This window comes from Phodopus roborovskii, unplaced genomic scaffold (genome assembly GCF_943737965.1).
Source record: "Phodopus roborovskii unplaced genomic scaffold, PHOROB, whole genome shotgun sequence".
Lineage (NCBI taxonomy): Eukaryota > Metazoa > Chordata > Mammalia > Rodentia > Cricetidae > Phodopus > Phodopus roborovskii.
The window spans coordinates 1,094,576-1,121,321 of NW_026126575.1; the positions used below are offsets into that span (position 1 = coordinate 1,094,576).

At 41.0% G+C, this 26,746-nt stretch overlaps 1 protein-coding gene across 1 annotated transcript in view; it reads right to left on the reverse strand.

The window, feature by feature from the left end:
- Window positions 1-4,172: 4,172 nt before the first annotated feature.
- Aplf (aprataxin and PNKP like factor) overlaps window positions 4,173-26,746 on the reverse strand; it is a 44,368-nt gene continuing 21,794 nt past the window's right edge. The window contains exons 7-10 of the mRNA XM_051203334.1: window positions 20,558-20,913; window positions 17,966-18,091; window positions 13,401-13,447; window positions 4,173-5,407 (exon numbers count right to left, since the gene is read on the reverse strand). Coding sequence (XP_051059291.1) covers window positions 5,199-5,407; window positions 13,401-13,447; window positions 17,966-18,091; window positions 20,558-20,913 — 738 coding nt within the window. The 3' untranslated portion in view covers window positions 4,173-5,198. The remainder of the gene's footprint in view (window positions 5,408-13,400; window positions 13,448-17,965; window positions 18,092-20,557; window positions 20,914-26,746) is intronic.

Sequence of the window (26,746 nt, forward strand, 5' to 3'; positions counted from 1 at the left end):
ACTACAGTGTGAAGTTCTATTTGTCTGGCACTAGGACTGCTGCTCATGTAAGAAATTCTGACACAGTAGGTTTGTGATGCAGTCCAGCACTTACCTTTTAAAAGATTCTCAGAAGGAATTCTAATGTACAATCCAGTTGAAAACCAGTTTTCATAAATGTAAATTAAAATATACACATAATAACAATTAAAGAAGTAGAGGCCATGAATTTGAGAGAGCAGGGGAAGTGGTACATAGGGTTGTGGTGGGTTGGGGAGGATCATTATATTAGGTTATTTTTCTGTTGTGGTGATAAAAACACCATGACTGTCTTAAGTTAGGGTTCTATTGCTGTGAAGAAACACCATGGCCACAGCAACTCTTATAAAGGAAAGTACTTAATTGGAGCTGGGTTACAGTTTCAGAGGTTAAGTGTTACAAAGTTTTCCCACCAGCCTGGCCCACAGCTGTGTCAGCCCCAAATAACACACAGAGACACTTTATTAGATATAAATAAAGCTGTTGGCCGGTTACTAGCCTGTCTTATTAGCTAGCTCTGTCTTAAATATTAACCCATTTCTATTCATCTAAGTGTTGCCACGTTATCTTACCGGAGAGAGGATCCCAACCTCTTCTCTCTAGTCTCTACATCTTGAATCTCATCTACTAAATCTCTCAGTATCCTCCTTGTCTCCTAATCCCACCTATCTTGCCTTCCTATTTGCCAATAGTGCTTTATTCATTAACCAATAAGAGAAACATATTTACAGAATGGCATCTCCTATCAGTTTAGTTCATTACTGTCATGGTGGGAAGCATGGCAGCATGCAGGCAGACATGGTGCTGGAGAAGGAGCTGAGAGTCCTACATCATGATCTGCAGGCAGCAGGAGAAGGCTGCCCACTGGGCCTAGCCTGAGCCTATTAGATCCCAAAGCCCTCCTCCAACAAGGCCACACCTAATAGTACACTCCCTATGGACCAAGCATTCAAACACATGGGTCTATGGGGGCCATTCCTATTCAAACCACCACAACCAAGGGAAGTTATGAAGGGTTTACTTGAACTTACAGCTCCAGAGGGATGAGAATCCATCACCACCATGGGCAGGGAGCATAGGAGCTAGCAAGACACTGAAGTAGCAGCTGGCAACTCACATTTAAAGCTACAAACAGGAAGCAGAAAGAACCCTGAGGACGATGCGACACTTTTGAAGCCTCAAAGCTCACCCCAGCAACAAGACCACACCTACTAATCCTTCCCAAACAGTTCCACCAAGTATTCAAACTTATAAACCTATGGGGGCCATTCTCATTCAAACTATCACAATTATGTAATTTTATTTTAAATGTTAAAAAAATTAAATGTAAATATTAACTACTATACAAATATTCATTCCTTGACAATCATACCTTTTATAATCCTCCTTTTACCCCAGCCTGTGTTCTCACTATCACAATGCAACAAGACAAACACCCTCTGATATCACTATCTCTGAACTTCTCCAGTACTTGAATCAACGCCTTGGTTTTCTCTCCACTACTGGATCCTGGATATCCTGCAGTCCTGCTTCTGTCCACACCACACTACTCTTTCTGACACGACCCTGAATGTCTCAATAACTACAAGTCCACTCAAATAGCACATCACATGCCATTATCTTTTGGGTTCTCCTCTTAAACACTAGCAGCAGTGGAAGAAATGCACAAGAACTTCTGTCCTAATGGAGCTTACATCTTAAAGGGGAAAAGAAAACATAAAGTACACACTGAGGTAAGAAATCAGTATTACAGAAAAACTGAGTGTGAAGAGGGATCAGGAGTGTCAGGTAGTAGATGCAGAAATACTTATGCTGGGTGACTCAGGAGAGCATTAGGCATTTAGACAATTTCTTGAGAAATGAATAAATATTCCAAGAAGCTTGTACACACACAAAAAAAAAAAAAAAACAACACTATGTTCTTACTGTATTGCTAGCACCTGAGACAGGTCTAGAACACAACACAGCACAAATTAAGTAAGATATTATTTATAATGTATGTTATATTAAGAGGGAAAATGTCAACATCAACCATCACAATTACCATCAATTTTCTTTCTATATGTTTAGAGGTGGAACTTCACAGGAAGACCTCCTTCCCCCATCAGACTCCTAACCAACAAGAACTTCATAGAGAAGAGCTGGATGCAGCCTGGGGTTGTGTGGCTGACACTTTACAGTGCAAACTGAACTCTGAAGATTAATGGAAGGAAAAACACGATCCATTTGTTCTTAGCTTTGCATTGCCATTCTGTGCTCACAACCTGTGTGTTTATGGTACAGGGAAGGCTTTCACTCACTACCATCCTTAGAAAACAGTCTTGTCTCAAGAGAGCCACCTGGAACCCAGAAACAATGTACTAAATCAAGTATTCCCCATATTCCTGTCTCCAGGTTCCCCGGGTCCTAGAAAACTTTTCTCCTCTCAGAAGACCAACTAAACACATTTGCTGTTAAAATTAAACCTAAGTGAGATGAACACACAGGAAATGACTCTTAATTATGATCAAAGCTGAGGACACAATTTAAATTCATTAAATACTGTGTTGGAGAGCATTGGTTCTCAACTGATGTTTAGGACAATCTTTTTTATTTCTTTTTTCTTTTTCAAGACAGGCTTCACTGTGCAACAGCTCTAGCTGTCCTGGAACTCATTCTCACACTGTAGACCAGGCTGGCCTTGAACTCACAAATATCCACCTGCCTTTGCCTCCTGAGTGTTGGAAATAAAGGTATGTGCCACTGTAAGGATGGAAAAATTTAGCCTAATTCTCCCTAGACTCTGCCCCCTAGCAGTGAGTAGGCAAAAGGTCATTCTTGACTGTTTACGACAGGGACGTTTAGGGACAGCACCTGTGAGTGAATGAGAACAGGAAATGAGCCACACTACCCAGAAGCCCTAGCGAAAGCAGACTTCCTGGGCTAAGCGTGGGCTTGGATAGTTCAAATTGATTGGTGTACACTGGATGCTATGAAATGATTGGTTTGTGATGTGCGGGCTTTGTTGTAACCCTATAAAAGCTGTCTGAACCCTGTACCCAGGGTTCCCAGTCTTCTACCCCACGTGGAGTATGGCTGTGGACCCCAGTGCACTGGAATATAAAAGACCTCATGCTTTTGCATCAAGACCGCTTCTCGTGAGTGATTTGGGAGGGGGGCGCCTTTCCTAAGTAGGGGCGTGAGGGTCCATGCCCTCCGCGAGTCTTTCACCACCACCACCTGGCAGAAAATTTTTAAAATCAAGTTTTTAAGCTGGGTATGGTAGAGAATGTGGAGGCAGAGGCAGGTGCATCTCTGTGAGTTGAAGGCCAACCTCATCTACATAGTGAGTTCCTGGACAGCCAGGGTTACACAGAAAGACTCTGTCTCAAAATGTTAAATAAAAGTAAATAAAAAATAAACAAATAAACCAAGTTTTTAAATATTGCTTTTGAGCTGGGAATGTGGCTCAGCTGGTAAAGTCTTTGCTTAGGACCCAGGATTCAATTCCCAGCACTGTATAAATCAAGTGTGATGGTACATACCTATAATCCCAGTGCCCAGGCATGGAGGAAAAAACAAACAAACAAACAAACAAACAAAAAACCCCCACTGTTTCAGAGGCCCTCAAGAATAAAGAGACAAGTGTTAATCTTGATTAGCTAAGGCATGCCTCTCTGGGCAGGTCTGTGAAGGTATCTCCCAGGGTTACTTGGGGGGAGGGGCAGAGACCTTCCCCACAGGGGCTGTCACCAAAAGGTAAGGATCTAAAGCTGTGGGGAAAGCAGTGTTGCCTCTGCCACCATCTTCATTCCCTGTTGGTGAGCTTGTCAACCCCACTCCTGACTCTGCTGCAGCCATCCTTTACCCACATTGGAATCTTGCTTCTTTGGTTTTCTAAAGTTGGACAAGGACCAGCAGCTCTCCAGAGTCCTCCAGGCCACCAGCACCAGATTGGGACTGCTGAGGACTTCACCAGCCTCTTGTACTTGGCAGTTCTTGGTTCTCTGCCTCTCCAGGGTGAAGACAGCCATGTGGACTACCTAGCCCTTACCATGTGAGCCAATCTAATAAATCCCCTGTAACATAGTCCTATCCGTTCTGTTCTTCTGGAGAACCTAACACAGAAGGGAAAAACAAGTTTGCAAAGAAGTCAACGTAACTGATAATAGTATAAATATTTATTTAGTCTTTCTTCGATTTAAGTAAAATTTAAATTGTATAATTACATGGAGAGGCTAAGAAAACATATTCAGCATTGTTCTTCTAAAATGTGTATTTTATTTCCTCTTAAAGAATGACAAGGTGCTTACAGATTGCTGCTTCATGATTTGACACACCCCCAAGCTCTGTGTGCAGACTCTGTGAACAGTGAAAACTAGAAACGCTAAACTGCCTAAAATGAGTTACTGAGAGCCTGGTTCAAGGACAGGAGTGAGGAGATGTACCTCATTAACTTGGAGCAGGGGATTCTTCAGAAGCCAGAATCCTAACCATGGCAGAGAACTTTCTCCTCTCACCCAAGCCTAGGAGAACCTCCGAGAAAAATATGACCATAAAAAAAGCTTTTGGGCATCCTATGTGTAAAGTAGTGTAAGCAAAGTAATCAAGGATGGGCATAATGTGAAAGCAACCATAGTTATGGGATGTATAAAAAACATCTCCTTGCACAGTGAGTGTTGCTTCCGTATATCTTAACAGGGTCATTTTCAGCATCTGTTAATAATTTTCCCAGGATTCAACAGACAAAAGCAGTAAATTAAATCACAAAGCCACACGTAATGCATGAGGAAAATTACAGACACTACACTGGCTATCACTGTGTTCAATGAGGGACTCTTTAAAGAGCAGTGTAGGGCTATGCCCTCCACTGTTCTGTAATCGTCTGGCTATGCTTGCACAGGATGTTACAAAGATCAAAGGCGTGTACTACCTATGGCTTTTATTAGCAGTATGTAAAGTATATGAAAAAGTGTCAGTCCCTGCCTAACCCCTTTACCTGCTTCCACTAACAGATGAACTAAATAAGCACCCAAACAGGCAACAACATAACTTCCACCTACTTCTCTGAAGGCTGGTGTTTAAATGTTTCAAATGAGAAGAACTATAAATGAAGAAAATGGTTCCTGAAGTGCCTACACAGTTTCTGGACGTTTCCCATAAGGACAAAAGCAAATGTGAGTTTTATTACTGCAGAAAAGTTACTTTTTCCTCTTCATAAACCGTTTTGCTGCTTTCAAAAGCTCTTCCACATCTTCCTTCTCCTCATTGTCCTTTCCCGGCTGCCAGTCAGAATCCTCATCTGTTGGCTCGTGTCCTTCATCCTCATCTTCTTCTGGAAAGCTGTCATTCAGGTCATTCTCACTGGGGTGCCCGACATCATCACTATCTTCATCTAGAGCAACCCTGACTGAAACACAGTGTATTGCAAACAACACATCAATCAATACAACTGGGGTTAGGGACATCTGTTGGAAAATATCTCCCTGCAGCAAGAATTAATTACTATTGAGCTAACAGGCGTTTTCTTTCAGGCCACCAACGGCTCCCACATCAGGACATGGAGACTTATTAGTTGTGAATGCTTGGCCTTATCTTAGCTCTTATTTTAATCTGTTTCCTTGATCTACGTTTTGCCTCAGGGCTCTTTACCGTTCTTTCTTTACATCTTACTTCCCTGCTGTCTCTATGTCTGGCTGGCTGGCAGCTGCCTGGCTTCTGACTCTGGGTGTCTCCCTCTCTTTCTCCCTTGTTCTCATCTCTCTCATTCTTTCTTCTCTTCTCTTTCTCTTCTCTTCCCCCCCCCCAACCCGTGCATGTGTGCCTACTCCTACTTATTCTCTCTGTCCTCCAGCCTTACCTACCCTTTATCTACCTAGCTGTTGGATGTTCCACTTTTTATTAGACCAATCAGGTGCTTTGGACAGACAAGGTGAAACAGCAACACATCTTTACATAATTAAACAAATGAAGTAGAAACAACTGTAACACACCTTTACATAGTTAAAGTAATATTCCACAGCATAAACAAATGTAATACATCTTTTCCAAGTTAATATTCCATACAACAACGGGCTCTAAAATGATCATTTGTTTATTAGTCTAACTCTCCACACTGTGAGGTACCTGTGACTAACCTGGCCCATGAGAATCAAAGCAAGGGTCCCTAATAACCCATGCTACAGACCCCCAGCCAGCTGTGCCATGCCCTACCCCTTCCTAAAAGGGCTACTCTTATGTCTCCACTGACTTGGCCAAAGGTAAAATGGTGACAGCATGCACCACTTGCAAGTAGATGCTTGGAAACCGCATTTAAGAACCAACTGGGAAGCTTTTTCTCTGGAAGCTCGGAGGCAGAGGGCAATCCCTGAGAAGCAGGAGCTCGGGAAGTTCTATCAGGCCTGGGTGCTCTCCCATCTACCTTTACTCTGACCTTGGACCCCAAACAGCTGTAGGGAAGGTTTCCTCACAGATTCCCCAACTCTGTCCTCATTCTTTCTGACTCAGAATGATTTGTCTTGAGTCAAACCACAGTCTCCAAGGCCACACTCCATATGGTGCAGTGAATGCCCCATTGGTGAAAAGCTTACACAACACCAACATGACCAGAGCCCAGCCGCAGATGTCCCACTTCTAAAATCAGTAACAAAGCACAATTTAGTAACTTCAGTTCTCATAGTTGTGACTCCCAGTAAATGTGCACAGGATTCAAAAGCATAATGTACTTTAAATTAAGAGCTCACAGCATTTTCTTGTATTAGATTCAGCTTATTTGATATATGATTTCTGAGTATACTTGCAAAATAAAAGTGAGCATGTTTCTTCCAAAGTAAGGTGAGCATAGAAGTTATTGTTTTTCTTTTGCAACTTTCTCTAAAAATGCTTAAAGGTTTCTTACTGTAGATACTCTAAGTCTTATGGTTGGTCATTCACCCTGCCCCAGAAAAAGAGTCTTACGAAAACCAGCATGGTTTGTAAGAAACAATAGGCCTGAAGTCTAGACATGGGTAAGTCAGTCAATGTGGTGAGTAAGCCAATGAGGGCTGCTCTGCTTTACCTTCTGTTGCTGTGATAAACACCATGATTACAAGCAACCTGGGAAGGAAAGGCTTTATTCCATTTTACCAGCCACAGCCCTTCACCAAGTGAAGTCAGGGCAGAACTCAGGCTGCTGACTGGCTTGCACTCTGGTTCACACTCAGCTAGCTTTTTATACAGTCCAGGCCCACATGTCTAGAGATGTTGTCTCCCACACTGGGCTAGGCCCTGCTACATCAATTAGCAATCAAGAAAGTAACCCACAAACATGCCCACAGCCCAATCTAATTTGGGTAATTCCTCAAATATGGTTTCTTCTTCCCTAGGGACTCAGTTTGTATTAAGTTGACAATAAAACTAATCAAGGCAATGATGAACTTTACTTTATATGATGGAATTAAATATTTTTTTAAATCTATGAAGTAATTAAATTGTCTCAAAGATCATTTGTAACTCTAAAATAAACATTTTAAAGCCAAAACAGGAATCTTGAACATCTCTACAAATCAGTGAAACACAGTGAGTTGTGAAAATGTACTGACAGCTTGACTACTTGAAGACAGAACAGAGGATATAAACTGTCATTTATTTTTACAAACTGGTGGAAAACACTTAACTACCATGATGGTGAAAACAACTTTTAGAAAAAACAATAGATTTGACCTCACCTACTGTTCAACAGACAGTATTAGAAAATGGCCATGTTGGACTTCCCTAATTCTCTAATGACTCTAACTAGGCAGAGGAAGCTCTAAGAATAAGATGACATCAGAATTATAAGAATTACATAACAGTTCTGGGGGGCACAGCTCTTGCCTGGCACAACCACTGGGTGAGTTTCCAGGAGAATCATTCCAAATTGTTGCTATACATGCTTCATAGCAGATTAATAGCTTAATTCTTTGGATTTTATTTTCCTTTTTCTTTCCCATAAATACTATTTGGTACACTACTCTAGAGAAGGAAATTTTACTATAGGCTATAATAATATATTTTCATTTTACAACCAAAGACTAGATTTTTTTTTCCCTTTTCTTTCTTCCTTTTTTGGGGGTGTGTGTGGATTGTTTGTTTGTTTGTTTGTTTTTCAAGATAGGGTTTCTCTATGTAACAGTATTAGCTGCCCTGGAACTCACTTTGTAGACCAGACTGGCCTCAAACTCACAGAGGTCTGCCTGTTCCTGACTCCCAGGTGCTGGAATTAAAGGTGTGCACCATCACTGTGCAGCTTTGTTTGTTTGTTTGTTTTTTTAATATACCAACACGTTAGTAGGTGTTCACATTTGGAAAAGCAGCTTGTAAACATCTGCTGCACTTTATCACACCACTGCATCGGCTCTCTAACAGCCCATACTCCTGTATCGCTCAGCTCTTCCCATTTACGTAGCAGCTTGAATCTCAGGTTCTTTAGTTGCTTTCTGTCTAGGTCTCTGGGGTTCCATTTCTTGGGGGGAAGAGGGAAACTATCAGTGTGTGCACACCACTACAGAAGGTTTGAAGCAGTTATCAGTAATCACTCTGAGCTCTTGTAACAGCATCAGTTGCCTAGAGGGACACATACCACATAGTAAGTGACTTGAAAAAACAACTCCAAAGTCAGATGTGAATGCTGGTGACAACTGCTTTTAAATGTCATCAAGAAGTAAGACAGCTAGCGATATGACAACATTTTCCTGGCACTGATTTCTCTTGCATTCACTATCTTGTGCCAAAGCTCTAGTACTCTGAAAATGTGTGGAAAGCTCATGTTAGCTAGACACAGAAGAAACGTGACAGGTGGCAACAGAACAATACACAAGCAATGCAAACCCTTAGCTGCAACATGTAAAAAATCTCTATGGACTTTCCAGCATTTCAGGAGGGCTACAAATGAGAAATTAAATACCCAGCCTCTAGTGTGGTTGCTTTAATGCTGATACTCTGCTATATTGCATTATCTTATGTGGCCATGAGTGTCTACCTCAAATGAAGCATGTTTAGTTTTTTAAAAAGAAACTCCTTCGTGGAGTGTCATCTCCCTATCCTGATCACCTGCACTACAGTCCAAGACCACTGCTGTTTCCTCTCTCTCATGCTGGCCTCCATTCCATGGCACATCAGTTGGCAAGTCCTATTGATTCTTTCAAGATCTCTTAGCTTTGGGGTACTTCTCATATCCCTGTGCCCCTTCTCACACAGAAGACACATGACATGAAAAACTGAGTGTGTGAAGTAATGGATCTATACACATATGAGGTTAGGATCTAGGTAATGATAAATGTTTACATTTGGGAGGTAAGAAAAACAACTGTCAGAATTCTGTCTTAGACATTGCTGAATTAGAAAATATGAGACCCTAACATTTAATTTACCATTTAAAGTATTCAGACCCACAAGTTTTAGAGGAGGAAATGATGTTCTGATTACATCAGCACAGAGATTCCCAAGAGCTCACAGAATTGCTCCCTACTTACAACTGCTCTGGAATCTGAAGCCAGTTAACACACATACGTACACACATACACACACATACACATCTAGGATAAAGCCTGATTTGTAAGAGATTAATAGCAGCAATAACGAAATGGAATAAATAAAACAACAGTAGTTACAGCTTATGAGTTACTTATTTTATGACTTTTGTTTTTCGTTTGTTTTGTTTTGTTTTTCAAGACAGGGTTTCTCTGCATTGCTTTGGAGCCTGTCCTGGAACTTGGTCTGTAGACAAGGCTGGTCTTGAACTCACAGAAATCCACCTGCCTCTGCCTCCCAAGTGCTGGGACTAAAGACATGTGCCACCAGGACCTCGCTTATTTTATGTCTTTTCTATTTGCTACCTTTAGACAAATACTGACTGCAAGTAACTGAAACAGAGGAAGTGATTAAGGTTACCTGGTTAAACAGTGGTCCACACGTATGAGTTTTTGTGTTGCTAGTAAGAAAAAGTGTCCAGTACAAAAAAAAAATTCTTTAAACATTCACTGTTGAATGCTGTAATTACATTATAAGCTCAAAAACTATTTAAGTTTACAGGTCTGAAGTATATTCTTCATTTAGAAAACACCTATGCTACTGGATGAGGGTGTATAAAAGACTGCAGATAGAACCCTGTCTGTCGCTGTGCACAAAACACAAGTCCAAATGGATCAAAGACCTCAACATAAATCCAGCCACACTGAACCTCTTAGAAGAGAAAGTGGGAGGTACCCTTGAACAAATTGGTATAGGAGACTGTTTCCTGAACATAACTCAGGAACATAGCACAGACACTGGGATCAACAATTAATAAATGGGACCTCCTCAAACTGAGAAGCTTCTGTAAGGCAAAGGACACAGTGGACAAGACCAAACGGCAGCCCACAGACTGGGAAAAGATCTTCATCAACCCCACATCTGACAGAGGGCTGATCTCCAAAATATACAAAGAACTTAAGAAACTAGTCACCAAAACACCAAACAACCCTATTAAAAAAGAGGGTACAGAACTGAAGGAAGAATTCTCAATAGAGGAAATCAAAAAAGGCTGAAAGACACTTAAGTGCTCAACATTCTTAGCTATCAAGGAAATGCAAATCAAAACAACTCTGAGAAGAAACGTGACAGGTGGCAACAGAACAATACACAAGCAATGCAAACCCTTAGCTGCAACATGTAAAAAATCTCTATGGACTTTCCAGCATTTCAGGAGGGCTACTTCCTCCTGCCAGAATGGCTAAAATCAGAAACATCAATGACAACTTATGCTGGAGAGGTTGTGGAGAAAGGGGAACACTCCTCCACTGCTGGTGGGAGTGCAAACTTGTACAGCCATTTTGGAGATCAATATGGCAGTTCCTCAGGAAAATGGGAATCAGTCTACCACAGGACCCGGCAATCCCCCTCTTAGATATATACCCAAAAGTTTCATATCCATGCAACAAAGACATCCGTTCAACTATGTGCATAGCAGCATTATTTATAATAGAAAGAACCTGGAAGCAACCTAGATGCCCCTCAAGTGAAGAATGGATAATGAAGATGTGGCACATCTACACAATGGAATACTACTCTGTGGGGGGGAAAACAATGGAATCTTGAATTGCACAGGCAAATGGATGGAACTTGAAGAAACCATCCTGAATGAGGTAATCCAGTCACAAAAAGAGGAATATAGATTTTAGACATAGAGCAAAGGACCACCAGCCTATAATTCACACTGCCAGAGAAACTAGGATACAAGGAGGAACCTAAGAGATTCATACACAGTCCCTCACAGAACGGGAAGGGAACAAGATCTCCTGAACATATGGGGAGGGGGGGCAGTGAGTGGAGAGGGAGCTAGGAGAAAGAGAAGGGGAGGAGAGGAAAGCACATGGGACTAGGAAGATTGAGTCAGGGGAGGAATAGATGATAGACCAGAGAGAGGGGGGGAGGGGAGAGAGAGAGAGGGAGAGAGAGAGAGAGAGAGAGAGAGAGAGAGAGAGAGAATAAAAAAGGAACCATTATAGGTTTGAAGAGAAAACTGACTCTAGAGAAACAATTTGAGAAACAGTGGAAAGGCTACCATAAAGAGCCCTCATCTAGTAGCTGATGGAAACAAAAGCAGACACCCACAACTAAACACTGAGCCAAACTGTAATATAGATGCAGAGAGGGAGGACAAGGCCAGGCTACAGAAACCCACAGAGACAGCTGACCTGAACAAGGAGGAGCTAATGGGCCCCCAGACTGATAGCTGGGAATCCAGCATGGGACAGACTAAGATCCCTGAATATGGGTCTCAGTTAGGAGGCCTGGGCAGTATAAGGGACCTCTGATAGTGGAACCAGGATGTATGCCTGGTGCACAAAAGGACTTTGGGAGCACATTCCCCATGGAGGGATACTCCCTTGGCCTAGAGGCAGGAGGGAGGGCCTAGTCCCAATTTCAAATGACTTGAAAGATTTTGTTGACCCCTCCTGGACGGCATCACCCTCCCTGTAGAAGGGGGTGGGGTGGGATGGGAGTGCAGTCGGGGCATGGGAAGGAGGCAGAAAGGGAGGAAAGGAAAGGGAACTGGGATCAATATGTAAAATAAGAAAAAATAATAAAAAAAAGAAAACACCTATGCTATATGATGCATATTGGTAGCTCCTTTTTATATAAAGATATACAATTGTCTTTATATGGAACAATATATTGGCATAATTTTCCAATAAAATACAGTTAAAATATTACATTATTGCTGGAAAAATCATTAAATCCAACCCAGTAAAGAGATTCTGTCATATATAACAGCCTCAAGACCCTGCCGGCCAAGACAAAGGGTGCATTTATGTCTAGAGTGCTAACACGCTGCAATGGGAAACAACGAAGAGACTCTTGGTGGATTCTCTCATTGGGAGTTATCATCATCACTTTGTCACAGCCGGCTTACATGTGTAAACACAGTACTTGAGAGCACAGTCCTGACAGTGTATGCTTTATTCTCCTTCCTCAGGGATAGAGATAGTATTCGCTGACTTGGTCTCTACACTATATACAGGACCCAAAGAAGCTGAGGTTTATTGAAAGGAAAACATTTTTTTTTCTAGGAAAATCCTTAAAGAGTTCAAAAACAGGTAAAACTGGACAGCTAAAGGATTACACTCCAATAGGGATGTCCACAGTCCCAGTGGTACTGGAGGTTCATGTAGCAACCACCAGCTACAGTGATTGGTTCAAAGGGAAGGATTTGGTCTAGGCTAGCTGAAGGAGGGAAATCCAGCCTTTCTTCTAAGAATCATGAATCAGAAGTTGTTCATTCTTTCTTCAGATGTCAGCACTGATTGTACTGTCCCGGCTTAATAAGAGTGTAAAAATTCCTCTAGTTGAAAGAAATACCTTGAGAAGGAATAACCCTGAGACAGAAGGATGATAGGAAATGGAGACATTACTGACAGTAATAATGAACCAATAAGCATTGTTGAAGCCAGCCCCCCCCCGCCCTCAAGCTGTTCTGTTACAGAAGTCAGTATGTTTCCATCATTGCTCGGGCAGAAGATACCCACTAGACATGGGAAAGCCACAGACTCCTGAGCTATGATGGGGAAAGCATTTGCTATATACAAGCTTACAATTCTTTCATTGATTTGGGACAGTGAATTGTGCTGCCCAGGCTGGCCTCAGACTTGAGGCAATCCTCCTTCCTTCCTCAGCCTCCCAAGTGTTAGGATTCCAGGTATGAGCTATAATACTCAACTTCTAAATGTTCATTTAAAAAACAAATGAACAACAACAAACAACAACTAAAATCTAATTAGAAATAACCTAAGAGAATTATTCAAATTGGCAACAATAATTCACAAAACAACAATATTTTCTAAATAACTGTCTCAATGGGAGAATTATCTCAGGTTTCTTTTGCGTTTACTCAAGTAGTTACTTACCTGGAAGTGCACTGTGTCTGTATTCCATCTTGTGCTGGGGGTTCTTCCTGAAAAAGGAAAGGAGGTAAAAAATAGAGTTCTCCAAAGACTGAAAAGTGCTGTGAAAAGTCGAGCGCTCAGTAACCCACTAATAAAGTGTGGACCCTGGAAACATCTTATGGAAGGATTTGTCCCCTAGCCCCTGCCCCTCCTTCCCTTCTTTCCCCCCCTCCTCTTCCTCCATCACCATCATCATCGCCAGCTGCTCAATATCAGGCATGTGATACTCTGCCCAGCTACAGTATTGCCTTTCGCTACAGTATTTACTGAGTGTGCATCCCATGCCAGGGTTAGTTCTTTGAAACCCAAGCAAACACAGTACAGAGAGAGGGCAAACAAATGAATGAACTGGATTTCAGAGCTTCATAATAATCAGATTATTAAATCTTCCACTTACAAATTATAGCACTATATAAAAAATGTTCTTTTTCATCAGCTAAAACCTGTACACTTTGTTTAAAATGTTTCCTAATAATATCACACCTTTAAAGTACTATGTTTTTTCTCTTCTGTACCTCTGAAACTACTAAATAAAACAAATCATTTCTGATTATATGGAACCATCTGATTTATAGACAGTTGTTTCCTGGTTTTTAGCATTACCTAATATTTTATATTTGCTCCAAGCATTTTCCTAGGAGCATTGTCATTATAAAATTATAAAATTCGAAGTCATTACAAAAACACAACTTTAAATTAAGTAATGAGATTTAGAAAATACGTCATTGTATGTAAGTTGTAATGAGTTTTATTTGATTTTAGGTAACTTAGTTAAATTATAGCTAACTTGACTAGCATATTGAACAACACAAATAAAAAACAAACAAACATGGTAGAGCTCCCTGCCCACTGAAGAACAATAAAAAATTGATTTTAGAAACTCCCACCATAAGATATCCTCTATGGACTCAAGAAAAGTAAAAAACTCTATAGATGGGAATGTCACTATTAAAAGGAGGATTGGGATTAACACGAGGAACACCTGATCAGAATCCTGGCCCAAACACCCTCTGGCAAGCTAAGCTTCAGTTTCCCTGTCTGAAGAAGGGCCAACGACAGCCCACACACAGATGAGACTGCAGTGTGGTAGATGGAGGGGCAATGTCAGTATCCGTTCCAAAATCACTCAGACTATTTCTGCAGGCCAGTCTTGTGCCAGGTGTCTGTGGCATTTCTTGATGCTAATATCTCTTTTTTCACAACTTTTCCTGTGGGTGAGCATTAAACAGTGCAAGAGGAAACTATGCAGCTAATTAGGTCATAACTCAGCAGGGCTGGAAATGAGTCTATAGAAGACCTCATGGTTGGGGTAATTAACCTAAACCTGACCTTCTGCTGGATGGAAACTTTAAGCTCGAGAAAAAATTAACAAGACAGCTGACGTGCTCCAGGGAGCTGCACCCAGAAAAGCTGCAGCAAGCCTTCCCTGATGAACACGCTGGTGCAAGTGACTGGCTTGTAAACTCTTTTCTCATTGAAGGAACAGTCAGTGCTGAGCACTGGGGAAGGAGGGACAGGAAGAGGAAGTGACACCAGACAGCTTACTCCTTCATCCAGGAGAAAGACTACTGCACAGCTGAAGATTTTATTAGTTTTTATTTAAAACTTTTCAAACCTACAAAAATGAAAGAACAGGCCACTAACAAATGTTCCTTCCTCTCCTCTTCCCTCCCTTACCTTCCCTTTCTGTCTCCTGCCTTCTTCCCTCTTCCTCCCTCCCTCCTTCCCTCTTCCTTCTTCTTTAGAAGTGCTGGGGATCAAACCCAGGAACTTGAGCATGCCAGACAAGTATTCTAACCACTGAACTAGAACCCAGCTGATAAGTATCATTTTCTTCATGGCTCACTTATCATTTTATTATTATCTGGAGGCACCTGAAACTTGAAGTGTTTTGTTTTGTTTTTCCTGTGAATATGTTTGTTTCAGGCACCAAGCAGTCTTTTTTACCCTTAATAATAGTTGTACAAGATCATTGAAAAGTTAAATATGGTCTTAGCTGTTTATTACTGGAGTGTCTTTCAAAGTCTGGTTTAGAAATTTTAACTAAATGTTGGGCTTTAAAAACAAGTGAAGGAACTGAACCAAAGCTGAAGGCTGGCCGATGTGGGCTGGCAGGCTGAGAAGAACAAGCCTATAACTTCCAAAGGGGAGAGGAAAATGGGGTGCAGGGACCAGCACTGTGGCTCCACAATCATTCCTGCATCTAGTCACCTCCCCCACCCTCCCCTCCCTGGGCCTCTCTATTTGATGGCACTGATGGAAAGCAGCTTCCATTTCCTCTTTGACTTGTCTATCTTCACAGGGTTCTGTGCAGTTAGGGCTCACACTCCTTCCCTGGTCAACCCTCAGTGGTTCAGCACTGATTGCTCTAGTGGGTTCCTGGAGACAGGACAGGAACCCTCCAATGCCTCCACCCCCCTCCCCAATCACTGTGACAGGAGACAGCTTCCCCAGCACCTGCATGGGCTCCACGACCCATGTCTGGCTAAACGGAACCCACTCGATATTGAGTCCACTGTGATCCATGGATAACATCGTGCTAACTGAGGAAACACTTTCAACTCTCTCGTTCTTACAATGTGTGACATCTCAGAGCAATAAGGCAAATGAAGAAAAGGGATGCATATGGGGGGAAGAAATCAAACTACCCCTTTTTGTAAGTGATATGGTCCCCTCTCTAAGAGACCCTACACCTCCACTAGAGGACTGACAGTGGAAAGTTTCAGCAAAGTATCAGGATATAAAATCATCAGCAGCTTTTCTACACACCAAAAGTGAATCTGCAGAAAAGAAGTCTGCAAAGTAACCTATTCACAGCAGCTGTAAAAGAGCCTTCACATCACCAATGTGGGAGAGGCGGACAGTTCTCACTTCCAGGACCATTTGCATAGCTTTTCCAGGGAGGAAAAACTTAAGTTCTTAAGACAGAAAAGGCTGACAGGATTAAAGAAAAAAGACAAACATATGAGTTAAGATATTTTAAAATTCAGAAGAATTTTTGTTACTGAGTTCTCTCAGTAACAAAAACAGAATAAAATCAGTGAGGATATAGACAATCAGAATAATACCAAAACACTTGGTATCAAATCAACACACAGAAAATAGCTTGGAGCATTTACAGAATGCAAACTTCAAGTGCCCTGATATGTTCAAAACAACAGGCCATGTGCAACAATTTACAGTGGCCAGTAATATGTACCCAAAGTTATCTAAAAAACAAACAAAATATTCGTCTGTGTTAAACCTCTTCAGGCCTGAGATTACTTTCTTTTTTAGTTTGATTAAACACAAATCTATTCACTCATTAAACAAGGTTACAAAATACCAAGAATTCTTTCTGTCAATGTGATATGCTTACTGCCTCATTGGAGAGAGACCGTAGTATGGAGAGGTCTACTCTGCCTGATAGAAGGGAGGACATGCAGAGAGGAGGATCTGCCTGACCTAGGGGAGGGCATTGGGAGCCATTGTCATAACAAGCACATAGCAATTAACATTTAAGATGTTAACCCACCAGGAAGAAATTCTCTGATGGGAGATCCTGTTAAGCAAGACTACAAAGTTACAGACTCTGAAATATCTTTTGCTTCTGTGTATAATTTCACACGTGCTATTGCAATTTTTCTCTAGCAGCTATGGGGAATCCCCCATTGCCTGTATCTAGTGTGTGTGTATCTTGTGTATGGCCTGATCTTCTGGGCATTTTTATCTGTGGATTCTCAAGAATTGACTCCTCCTGATGCTGTGTCTGGTTGATACCAATAATGTTAACTTATACAGTTTTGATGAATAAAAATGAATTCAAAGAGATGTTACTGAAGTCAGGGCTTGTAAGTTCCCCCTTAAAAGCTGTCTTGGATTACAGCTTAGCCTGACACTAAGAAAACAGCTGTATTTCCCCAACTGCCAAGATAGATGATTAAAACTTCAACGTAGCTTTAGATCAGACCAGGTGCCTTGCGAATGGTCTTTAAAAGAAACTATCCCCCAGAAAAAAAGCAGCCCAAAGACATACAAGCTGCTTGATCTGTTGAACCAAGAAAGCAACCTAAGTGCTGTCTCCTTCCTAGGTCTGGCTGATAACCTAGAACAATGATTAACTCTCTGCACAAATTCCTAACCTCAGTTTTATGGACATGCAAAGGAGAGGCTCTGTCTGATACAGGGGAGGAGGACAGTGGGGACATGTTTTCAGCTGCCACGGAGTTCTGGGCATTAGGTAGAGGGGTGGATTATGGGGAGTTGAGGAAGCCGACAGAAACGGAGATAACATCCCCAATCCACTTGCATATCACATTTCAGTGTCTTCATAGAGTGGGATGTCTTACAAGTTAATCTGATTGTATTTTACACAAAAATACAGAAAAACTTCAGGTACTTATAAGATTTAGAATTATCTGAAAGAAAATATGTCTTCTACATAAATGTAATGTAAACTATGATACAGATTTAAGATGGGGAGCTGCTCAAGTCACTTAATTTCATCTGGCTAGGAAGAGTGCAGCCACATGGCTCAGTTTCCTTACCTGTAACAAGATGCCCCATAAGGACACTCAGGCCTGTCACCAGTCACACCTTCATCTGTGACTTGTATGTCTCCATAATCACTGTCTCCAGGGTGGCTGAAGTGTTGAAAATGCAGAGGATTCTTCCTGTGAGGATCATAAACATACCATCAGAAGAAAAAATAATAGGAAGTTATAGGTTTATAGTGACCTATGTTGATGATATCAATACAGATGACATCCCCATGCCATGCTGTTGACCAACCTGACATAACTGTTGGAAACAGTCCAGAAATGGGGTTGTGTGCAGAGAATTCTGGGTGCTTATGAGAAACCTCCAAGGAAACAAGAGTCCTGTGACCTCAGTTTCTTTAAAACACATGATTGTTCTTGTAATGTGTTTTCATGCTCCTCCCAGGTGTCGCAGATAGGAGTGAGTTTACCTCAAATTATTCATTGCTTGCTGCTGTTATTTCAATTAGATGTTTAAACTATCCTTTATATGGCACTGTGGAAAAACTTGTTTCCGTTGTGGCCTGACCTTGTAATTGTATACAGCTTGAACTCAGGAGAACTTTACTCATGTAACCTTTCTTAACCCTCAGAGTATAAACTGTCCAGGAATCTGAATAAAGTTGGCTATTGATGTGACTACAGTCCACTTCATTTATCCTCTCTATTCTCACATGTCCCACGGCCTCAAGTGAGGTGACATCTAGTCAGCACAGGACTCCCAGGGAAACGATCTAGTACCATAAGACAACTCATGTGTACAAAAAGATGATTTGTAAACATTATCTCTTTCATGTAGGTATGCAACAAATATAAGCATCCATAACCTTTGAAGATTTCTGTATCCTATGCTAAGAACATTCTAGAAAGACCCATGTTTCCGTTCTAATCATTATGTCTTCTAAAAGCATTTTCAAACTCTTTTATTCTTAAAACTTATTATTATTAGAGTTTAAGAGCCATTTCTTTATGTGGTGGGTTTACCCTGTGAGATATTTATAGTAGGAAATCAGAAATGTACATTTATTTAAGATAATAGTAATATACATTTGCACATATTACAAATAACATGCTTTAAGAGCTTTTAAAAACCCCACTTCTGCATTTGTGTGTGTGTGTGTGTGTGTGTGTGTGTGTGTGTGTGTGTGTGTGTGTGTGTTTAAGCCATGGCACACATGTGGAGAAAGGAAGACAACTTGTGGATGCTGTGGAAAGATCCTTCTGTATACTATGAAAATGTGTTGTTCTCATTGTTAATAAAAAGCTGACTGGCCGATAACCAGGCAGGATTTTCAGGGCAGAGAGGATGCTGGGAAGAAGGATAGAGGGTGTGAGTATGTGGGTTTATCTTAAACTCAATATGCATTCTTCCCCCTTCTTTATAAATTAAACATTCAATAAAAATTACTTCCTCCTCTTTGTTACAAATATAAATATTTTGATTTAAACTTTTTCAGACATTCTTTATTTCAAAATTAATAAAAAATTAGTTGCTTCCTAAAGCTAAGAATGATTAAAACTATCATCATTATACAGTATAAGTGAATGAATTATTTTTGATGAAACATTTACTCCTTTTAATGAAAGGAAATGACAGTGTTGAGTACTGTTATTCACTGATCTCCACGTATGAGAGATATAATTAAGGCTAACTGACGTCATCAAGTTGGGGCCCTGAGGAAGGGACACTGGGAAAATGACATACAGAGGAAAAGCACAGAAGAAAAACCACCACCTTCAAGGCAAGAAGAGAAGCCATGATTGCAGACCAGGCTTGCAAACCCTGGAGTCTGGCATTTCTAATGTCAGGCTGAAGGAAGGTAAATCCTGTTACTAAAGCAAAGCCAGCCTATGGTATTGGGTTATGGCACCTTAGCCAATTAACATAAACACAAAAGAGAGACTTTCAAAAGCCAAAGTAAAGATTTACAATGTCATGTATAAATTTAAAACTCAGAACTGTCAAAACTGAAAAATGTAGTTACTCTAATGCTTTTAAAAAGAAATAATGAGTGTGAAATGAACAGAGTATGTAGTGTACGTAACCTGTGCACACAGCACAGGGGTGCACTGCACAGGTACAGCTTGACAAGCGGGACAGCAAACAATGGAAGCAGACTGGTTAGCACACACTGCTATAAACACATGGTCTAAAACTAAGATTGCCATTTAAATGCATGAAAATATGAATTCATAAAAATTCCATTTTCATAATTTTCAAAATGTGAAAATACATATAACACAATGCCTAAACACAATCTAAAATTATCCTAATGGACTATTTCTAAAAGTATCTCTTTAAACTTAAGACATTAGATAAGCCGGTATTTAAGTCTGTGTGATTCAGTTTTTAAGTCTGCATTCCCTAGTATTCAGGCCCTTGCATTAGTCAGCATGTCTACACATAAAACATTTAATTCCCCATTACATCTTAAAAGCTTCTGGCAAGATTTACCAGAATGCATAGTGGGCAATGCAGTGAAACATCTAACCTTAAGGCAATAGTTTACTGGGCTCTTAACACACACACACACACACAGAATCGCATGGCAGCACCTAGTAAAGCACCGGGCTAAAATGCTACCTGTAGGCCCATCTTACCTGTAGCATTTAGCCCCATACATGCAGGACACCCTCCGGACCTTGCTTTCTTCTGAAGAGCCTAGAACTGAATCAGCCACTGTGTGTGAAGAAGCATCAGGGCTGGAGGGACCAGAGCTGGACTCGGGATAGAATCCTTTCGATGTCTCAGGGAGTGACTTACTTTGGATGCTTGAATGACTCTCAGGATGCCTCACTGTCTCACCATCTTTGTTTGCTGTTGCTTTGTTGACAGTTTTGTATTTAGAGACCTCACCAAGTTCCTCTATTGGAACTGCATTGCTCAGTTCATTTGTCTTCACAGTATCTGTATCTGTGCCACTTAATGTGATTGAAGACAATGATTCTGGAACTTCCTGTAAAAGAAATCCAGAAAATGCATCATTTAAATATATATATATTATATATATATATTATTATATATATTATTATATTATATTAAAGCTTAAGAGGACAAAAATACAAGTTTCATGATACAATGATACAAAAAGCTTAAACTTCAAGCTTCTTATTTTGAAGATACTAAAGACACAGTTTGGAAACTTTTAACAATTTGTAGTTCTTACAATATCAATTTATAGGTTATTTCATTGTCACATAATCTAATTCAAAAAGCTCTTAAATGTCACTGTCCAATGACACTGTCCTTGTGATTTCTTAAAAATGAGTGTGCCACTTACTTTTCTCTAAATAATGGTACTTTTCACATGGCAGAGTGACCAAGCTGCTTCATGTCTACAGGTCAATCTGCATGAGGGATGCTATGATAGATCGGAGAAAGGAAGCAGCTTCCCTTTGAGACACTCTGATAAGTGTCAGGTTAGGCAATTAAGACCTAGGGAGCCAACTACTGCCATCTTGTTAAATGGATAAAACAGACAACTGCCCTCTGAGACTGACTTCTTACAAATGGCTGCAGTTTCACCCTCGTCAAAGGGTCCTCTTTTCACAGAGAACTACAACTAAGTGAGGAGAGTATGTGACTGCGGAGAGCACGACCTTACGTGGGATCTGTACCACACAGTCCCTGCACCAGGAGTCACAGAACACCGCACCAACACACAGGAAACACACACCAAGGCACAGGGAATGCTGCACCAAGAAGACACTGTAATCACCACTGCATTCCTTTTAATTTGTTCTGGCTGCCACCATAAACAGTAAGCCTCATCTTGAAAACCAATCACTTAAGTACTCCTCTTTCTGTAGAGTAGAAACATTGCTCATTTAAACACAAGTGTCCTTTAACCAAGTCACAGATATGAGGAGCACACACCTGACACACACAAATGTAAGGGTTCAGGTCTGTTGGCTGCTATCTGGCAAAAGTTGATTTCAGTACTAATAGATGTGGGTCTTATCACAGCTCTACACAGCAGAAGATAATCTAGGGAAAACAGTTACTTGGCTTTCTCTTGTTACTTACACTTGGAAGGTGGCATTTATGCTACATCCCTCTACACCAGACACTCTACTTCCAAGCTTCTCTATCACACCCCAACCCCATCCCCTTCTGCTCAGGACCAATTGGCACAGGCCAACAACTGGAACTCAGGGACAGGAGCTGAGAAGTCCTGATTTACCAGCCCACTTGACATCTCTTCCCAGTTTCCTTCATTCCTGCTCAGCAGAGGGTGAGCCAGATAAGTTTTCTAGCTGAGCAATGGCCAAAATGTATTATAATAGTGTTCCTGTATCATTTTTAGGCTGCACAAGTCATTTTCTATCCTTAGACAGGAGGATAAGACCCCTCAGAAGCATTTCACGTGCCTAGGCCTTAGGAGTTCCCAGTTTCTCGGTATCTTTGTACAAAGCCTGGAGGTGAAGAGTAGATGATGCTCAGGCCTTTCAACAAGCCCCACAGGAAAAGGTGATTCTCACTAACTGTTAGCTAGGGTTCCCACCAAATCTGGATCTCCATAGTACTGCTGTTCCAGCGTCCAGCCACACCATAATTTGGGGGAAACAACCCCACTCAACTTCTTAGCCAATTTATTTCAGAACAAAGAGATACACTGGAGAGTGATAAAATAAATTAGAATACATCTTTTCTATAAAATATTGTAAAGATGTTGAACTAAGGACTGCTTTTAAAAGGAGGTTTTGTTTATGTATTTGTAGGGGGTGGTGTATGCACACCCACATACACACATGCAGAAGCAACAGCAAGCTATCAGATTCATTTCTCTCTTAGTCTTCACACTAGTAGCTGAAAACAGGATCTCTGGGCCCAAAACCCACCGTTGAGGCTAGGCTGGCTAGCCAGAGAACTCTCCGGATCTGCCTGACTCCTCCCTCCAATGTTGGGATCACAGGCAAGTGAAGCTGTGCCTGGCTTTTCTTGTGAATACTGGAGGCATGAACTTTGGTGCTTTCAGAGTAACCATTCTTACCCACGGAGGCATCTTCCTCCTAGCCTTCTAAGGATGTTTTTAACTAAAGAACAATAAGACATATGATAGCATTTAATGTTTTAAGTAATCTCTCACACCACTCCCATCAAAGATTTTGTGGCAGATAATGACTATTCCATAAATCCACCATCAGTCAACACCCAGAGAACAAGTGACAATGGAGTGCCTACACCCAACTCCTATGCCAAAGGCTCAGGGTAAGACATGGAAGAGGAGGCAAAAAGGTTTTAAGAGCTAGAGGACCACAACAGCTGCTGTAAGACAATGTCTTCTAGACAAAACAGGGAGGATGTACACATCAACAATATGATCTAAGTGAGACCTGTATAATGAGAACACCATTTGATATGACAACACAGATGAAAGAAATTTAACAAGACAACACCCCTAGATTAAGAGCTACTAACAATCAACTCCCACTGAGAGAGGGAGATTCTGTTTGCCCTCTGGTAGGTCAACCAATTCCAAAGGGGAAGTCTTAAACATATGCACACATAAGCAACAGGAGGTGGATTCAGTGGGGGGGGGGGGTGCACAAGGCGTTTAATGGAGATAATTAGGAGAAGGGAGGGTCATAAATTTAAATGGGAGTGGGGAAAGGGGTAGAAATAATGTAAATACATACTCAAGTATGAAACTCTCAAAAATTTTAAATTAAAAGAATCCTCATAGCCAAGTGCAGTCACATATACCTGCCATCACAGTACTTGGGAGGTTGTAGCAGAAGGATCAGATTATGAGCCAAGTTGAGTTACAGAAAGACCATGTCTGAAACAAATACATCTTTATATATGCATGTGTATGTATCTTCCTGTATAAATCCAGATGAAGATTTTATAGTGCTACAAAAATCAGTACAATGATGGGACTGAAGGATGAGACAAAATTCAATTTTAATAAATATGCCTCTGGAAATCCTATTTTGGCAATAAGCAATAAGAGAATGAAATCTATAACATCATAGTTCAATCCTCTGTAGTACTAAGAAACATAAAGAAGAATCTGTTTACTAGAAACTAAACTTTAGTTCCTTACAAGAACATGTATAATATTCTGATTTAGAGAGAAAGGAACTTTAGCATCACAGATGTCTATACTGTGAATTAGGGGACTTCAGATGAGAGAGATAGCGGGGCATGGTGGTATAGACCTTTAACCCAGCACTCAGGAGGTAGAGGCAAGAGGATCTCTTTGAGTTCAAGACCAGCCTGGTCTACACTGTGAGTTACAGGACAGCTAGGGCTATGTAGAAACCTGAGACATGCCCCCCAAAATCAAATGAGATACCAAAGTTGGAAATCATAATGCTCTTTATGGAACTCCATGCAATATTAATATATAGTAGCCTTGGCATTCAAAAATTTAACATTCTTGGTTTCAATTATTTATAAATGATCCCAAAATCCATTACACATGCAATAATTTTTAAGTTTGCTGATACATAAATTTGAACTGTGCCAATTCCAAAGCTCATGGGCTTAAGCAAGACAGTACCTGGGGTGGGGATGGGGAAGTAAGGGAACAGGAAAAGTGGAAGGTGTACCCATGGCAAGACAGAGAATGAGAGCTTCAGTTTTACTAAGCATCTCCCACTGCTTACTAAGATTTGATGGACACGTGAAGGATTAAGCATCGGTGGTTAGAGAGTAATGATAACAGTAGAGAGGTCATCTACAAAGTAAAAATACTATGTTTGAGACTGGAGTTCATGGGGCTAGTGGTCCTCTGAGAAAGATCAGAACACACTCTTAAGACTACTAAAACAGCCTATCAACTTGTCTAGTGAGCACTCCCTGCCCCTCAGCCACCTGAGCATTGATGTATTGAGAAGGGTAGGATAAAGAACTGCCCTCTAACATAAATCCAGTAGGGTGATTTGTTGTTTCCAAGATGCTCTTGGCAGGATGTCTGTGCTGATAAAGTTGCCTAAAAGTCCTGTATCAATTCCATTAACATTCCTGGGAGAATAATGGAAAAATCCCAGCCCCATACCCAAGCACGAGCTAAATATTGCTTCCTGGGAAGTCCATCCACTGAAACTGAAAACATAACAACTAAACTCCTACCTGTGTGTTCTCTACCATAATTTTTCCCAACACGTTATCTGTCCATCCCAGCTGGGAACATGGAACCTGTCTTTTATTCCCTGTCCTTTCCCCAGATCCAGTGTGCAGACACTGAGCACTGAAGTTCTACATCCTAAATGCTTCTCAAATCAGATGCCTCATTGTCCTTAAGTGGCTCAAAGTCTCCGCATTCCTTAATCATGCCAACATGACCATCATTTCCGTCCCTTCTCTCAGAGATCCTACTTTGTCTCTTCCAATCTCTCTCTCTAGAGACCTAAAAGAACCTCAGTGGTCAATACCTTTTTCAGCCCCTCCTCCTGTGGGATCTACTGCTGACTTCAATTTTAAATGAATGCCCTTCCTTGTATCCAGATTTCTAAGGAGAAGAGTTGACTGACTGTCCCTTACTCAAAAGGCTTAGGACCAGAAATGCTTATGGTTTCTGAGTTTTTGGAGTATTTTGTCAAGATTTACAGTTGAGCATCAATATCTGAAACTATCCAAAGCCCCAGCGAGTTGAGAATCTTGTCAGGATACAAACAGTTTCAGACATTGAGACATTTTAATTTTTTTTTTTTTTTTAACTTTTGGATTAGGGATTCTCGAGATGTATTTGTTCTCCCTTGCTTTCATCCTTAGCCTATCATCTACTTGGGACCTTATAACTTTCTATGACTAAAAAGTGCAATAGAAACGACCAGGTCTAGTCCTGGGCATCTTGGAATCCAGCTGTCAGGTAAAGGTATTTAGTCTTGACTAGCTAATGGTAAATGGAGGGAGGGAGGTTCAGTCAGCTACCAGATATCCCATCAACCCTTGCAGGGACCCCATTCATGACAGCAAAACCGCTTAGGATGAACCCACCACTACTAATAACAAAAATGTATCATAAAACAGGTGTCCAACCAAGCCCAGCCAACTCATAGGATCTGTATGAAATATAAGTCATTACTGTGCTAAGTGACTAGGTGTGGCTTGCTTTGATCACAGCACGAGATAACTAATAATTTTATGACAGTGTTTTGAAGAAGTTGTTTTGGTTGTGCTTCCTTTTGCTGCTTGTGGTGGTTCTAATTAGAATGTGTAAAAGAAGTTCTATTGTCTTAATCTCCGTGCTACTGGAACAGAACAGCCCAGGTCATTTATAATGACAATGCATTCTCTCTCAGTTTTGAGTTCTGGGGAGACCACTGTAAGGTGCTGGCATCTGAAGTGGAATTTCCTATTCTGTCCTCATAGGGCAGAAGGGAAGGGAGGACAAACGTTTCTGACGCGACAGAGGCACAGCAGGATGTGCACTTGTGTCCTCTTGTGACAGAAAGGCAAAAAGAGTAAACGAGCTCCTGTGGACTTTTCCAGCAATTTCAGTCTACTCATGAGTGTGGAACCTACTGAGCAAGTGCCTGCTAACACTACTGCACAGGAAGAGTAAGCTTCAAAATGAGTTTAGAGGACACAAAACATCCAAAGCACAGCAGTGACCTTTTCACTGATTCAAGAATCCTCACTTTGGCTATAAGCTGGACAGACACATAACCTGTAAGGACAGCAGAAGACCCATAAGGACTGACAAAATCCTGGACTATAAAAGAACAATTAACTTCATGAAGAAAAGAGTGGTAGTCACAAAACTCGCTCATAGTGATTTCTTTTTAAATATCCAACATCAAGAAATGTCAGCTCTGCCGAACTATTCTAGAGGATTG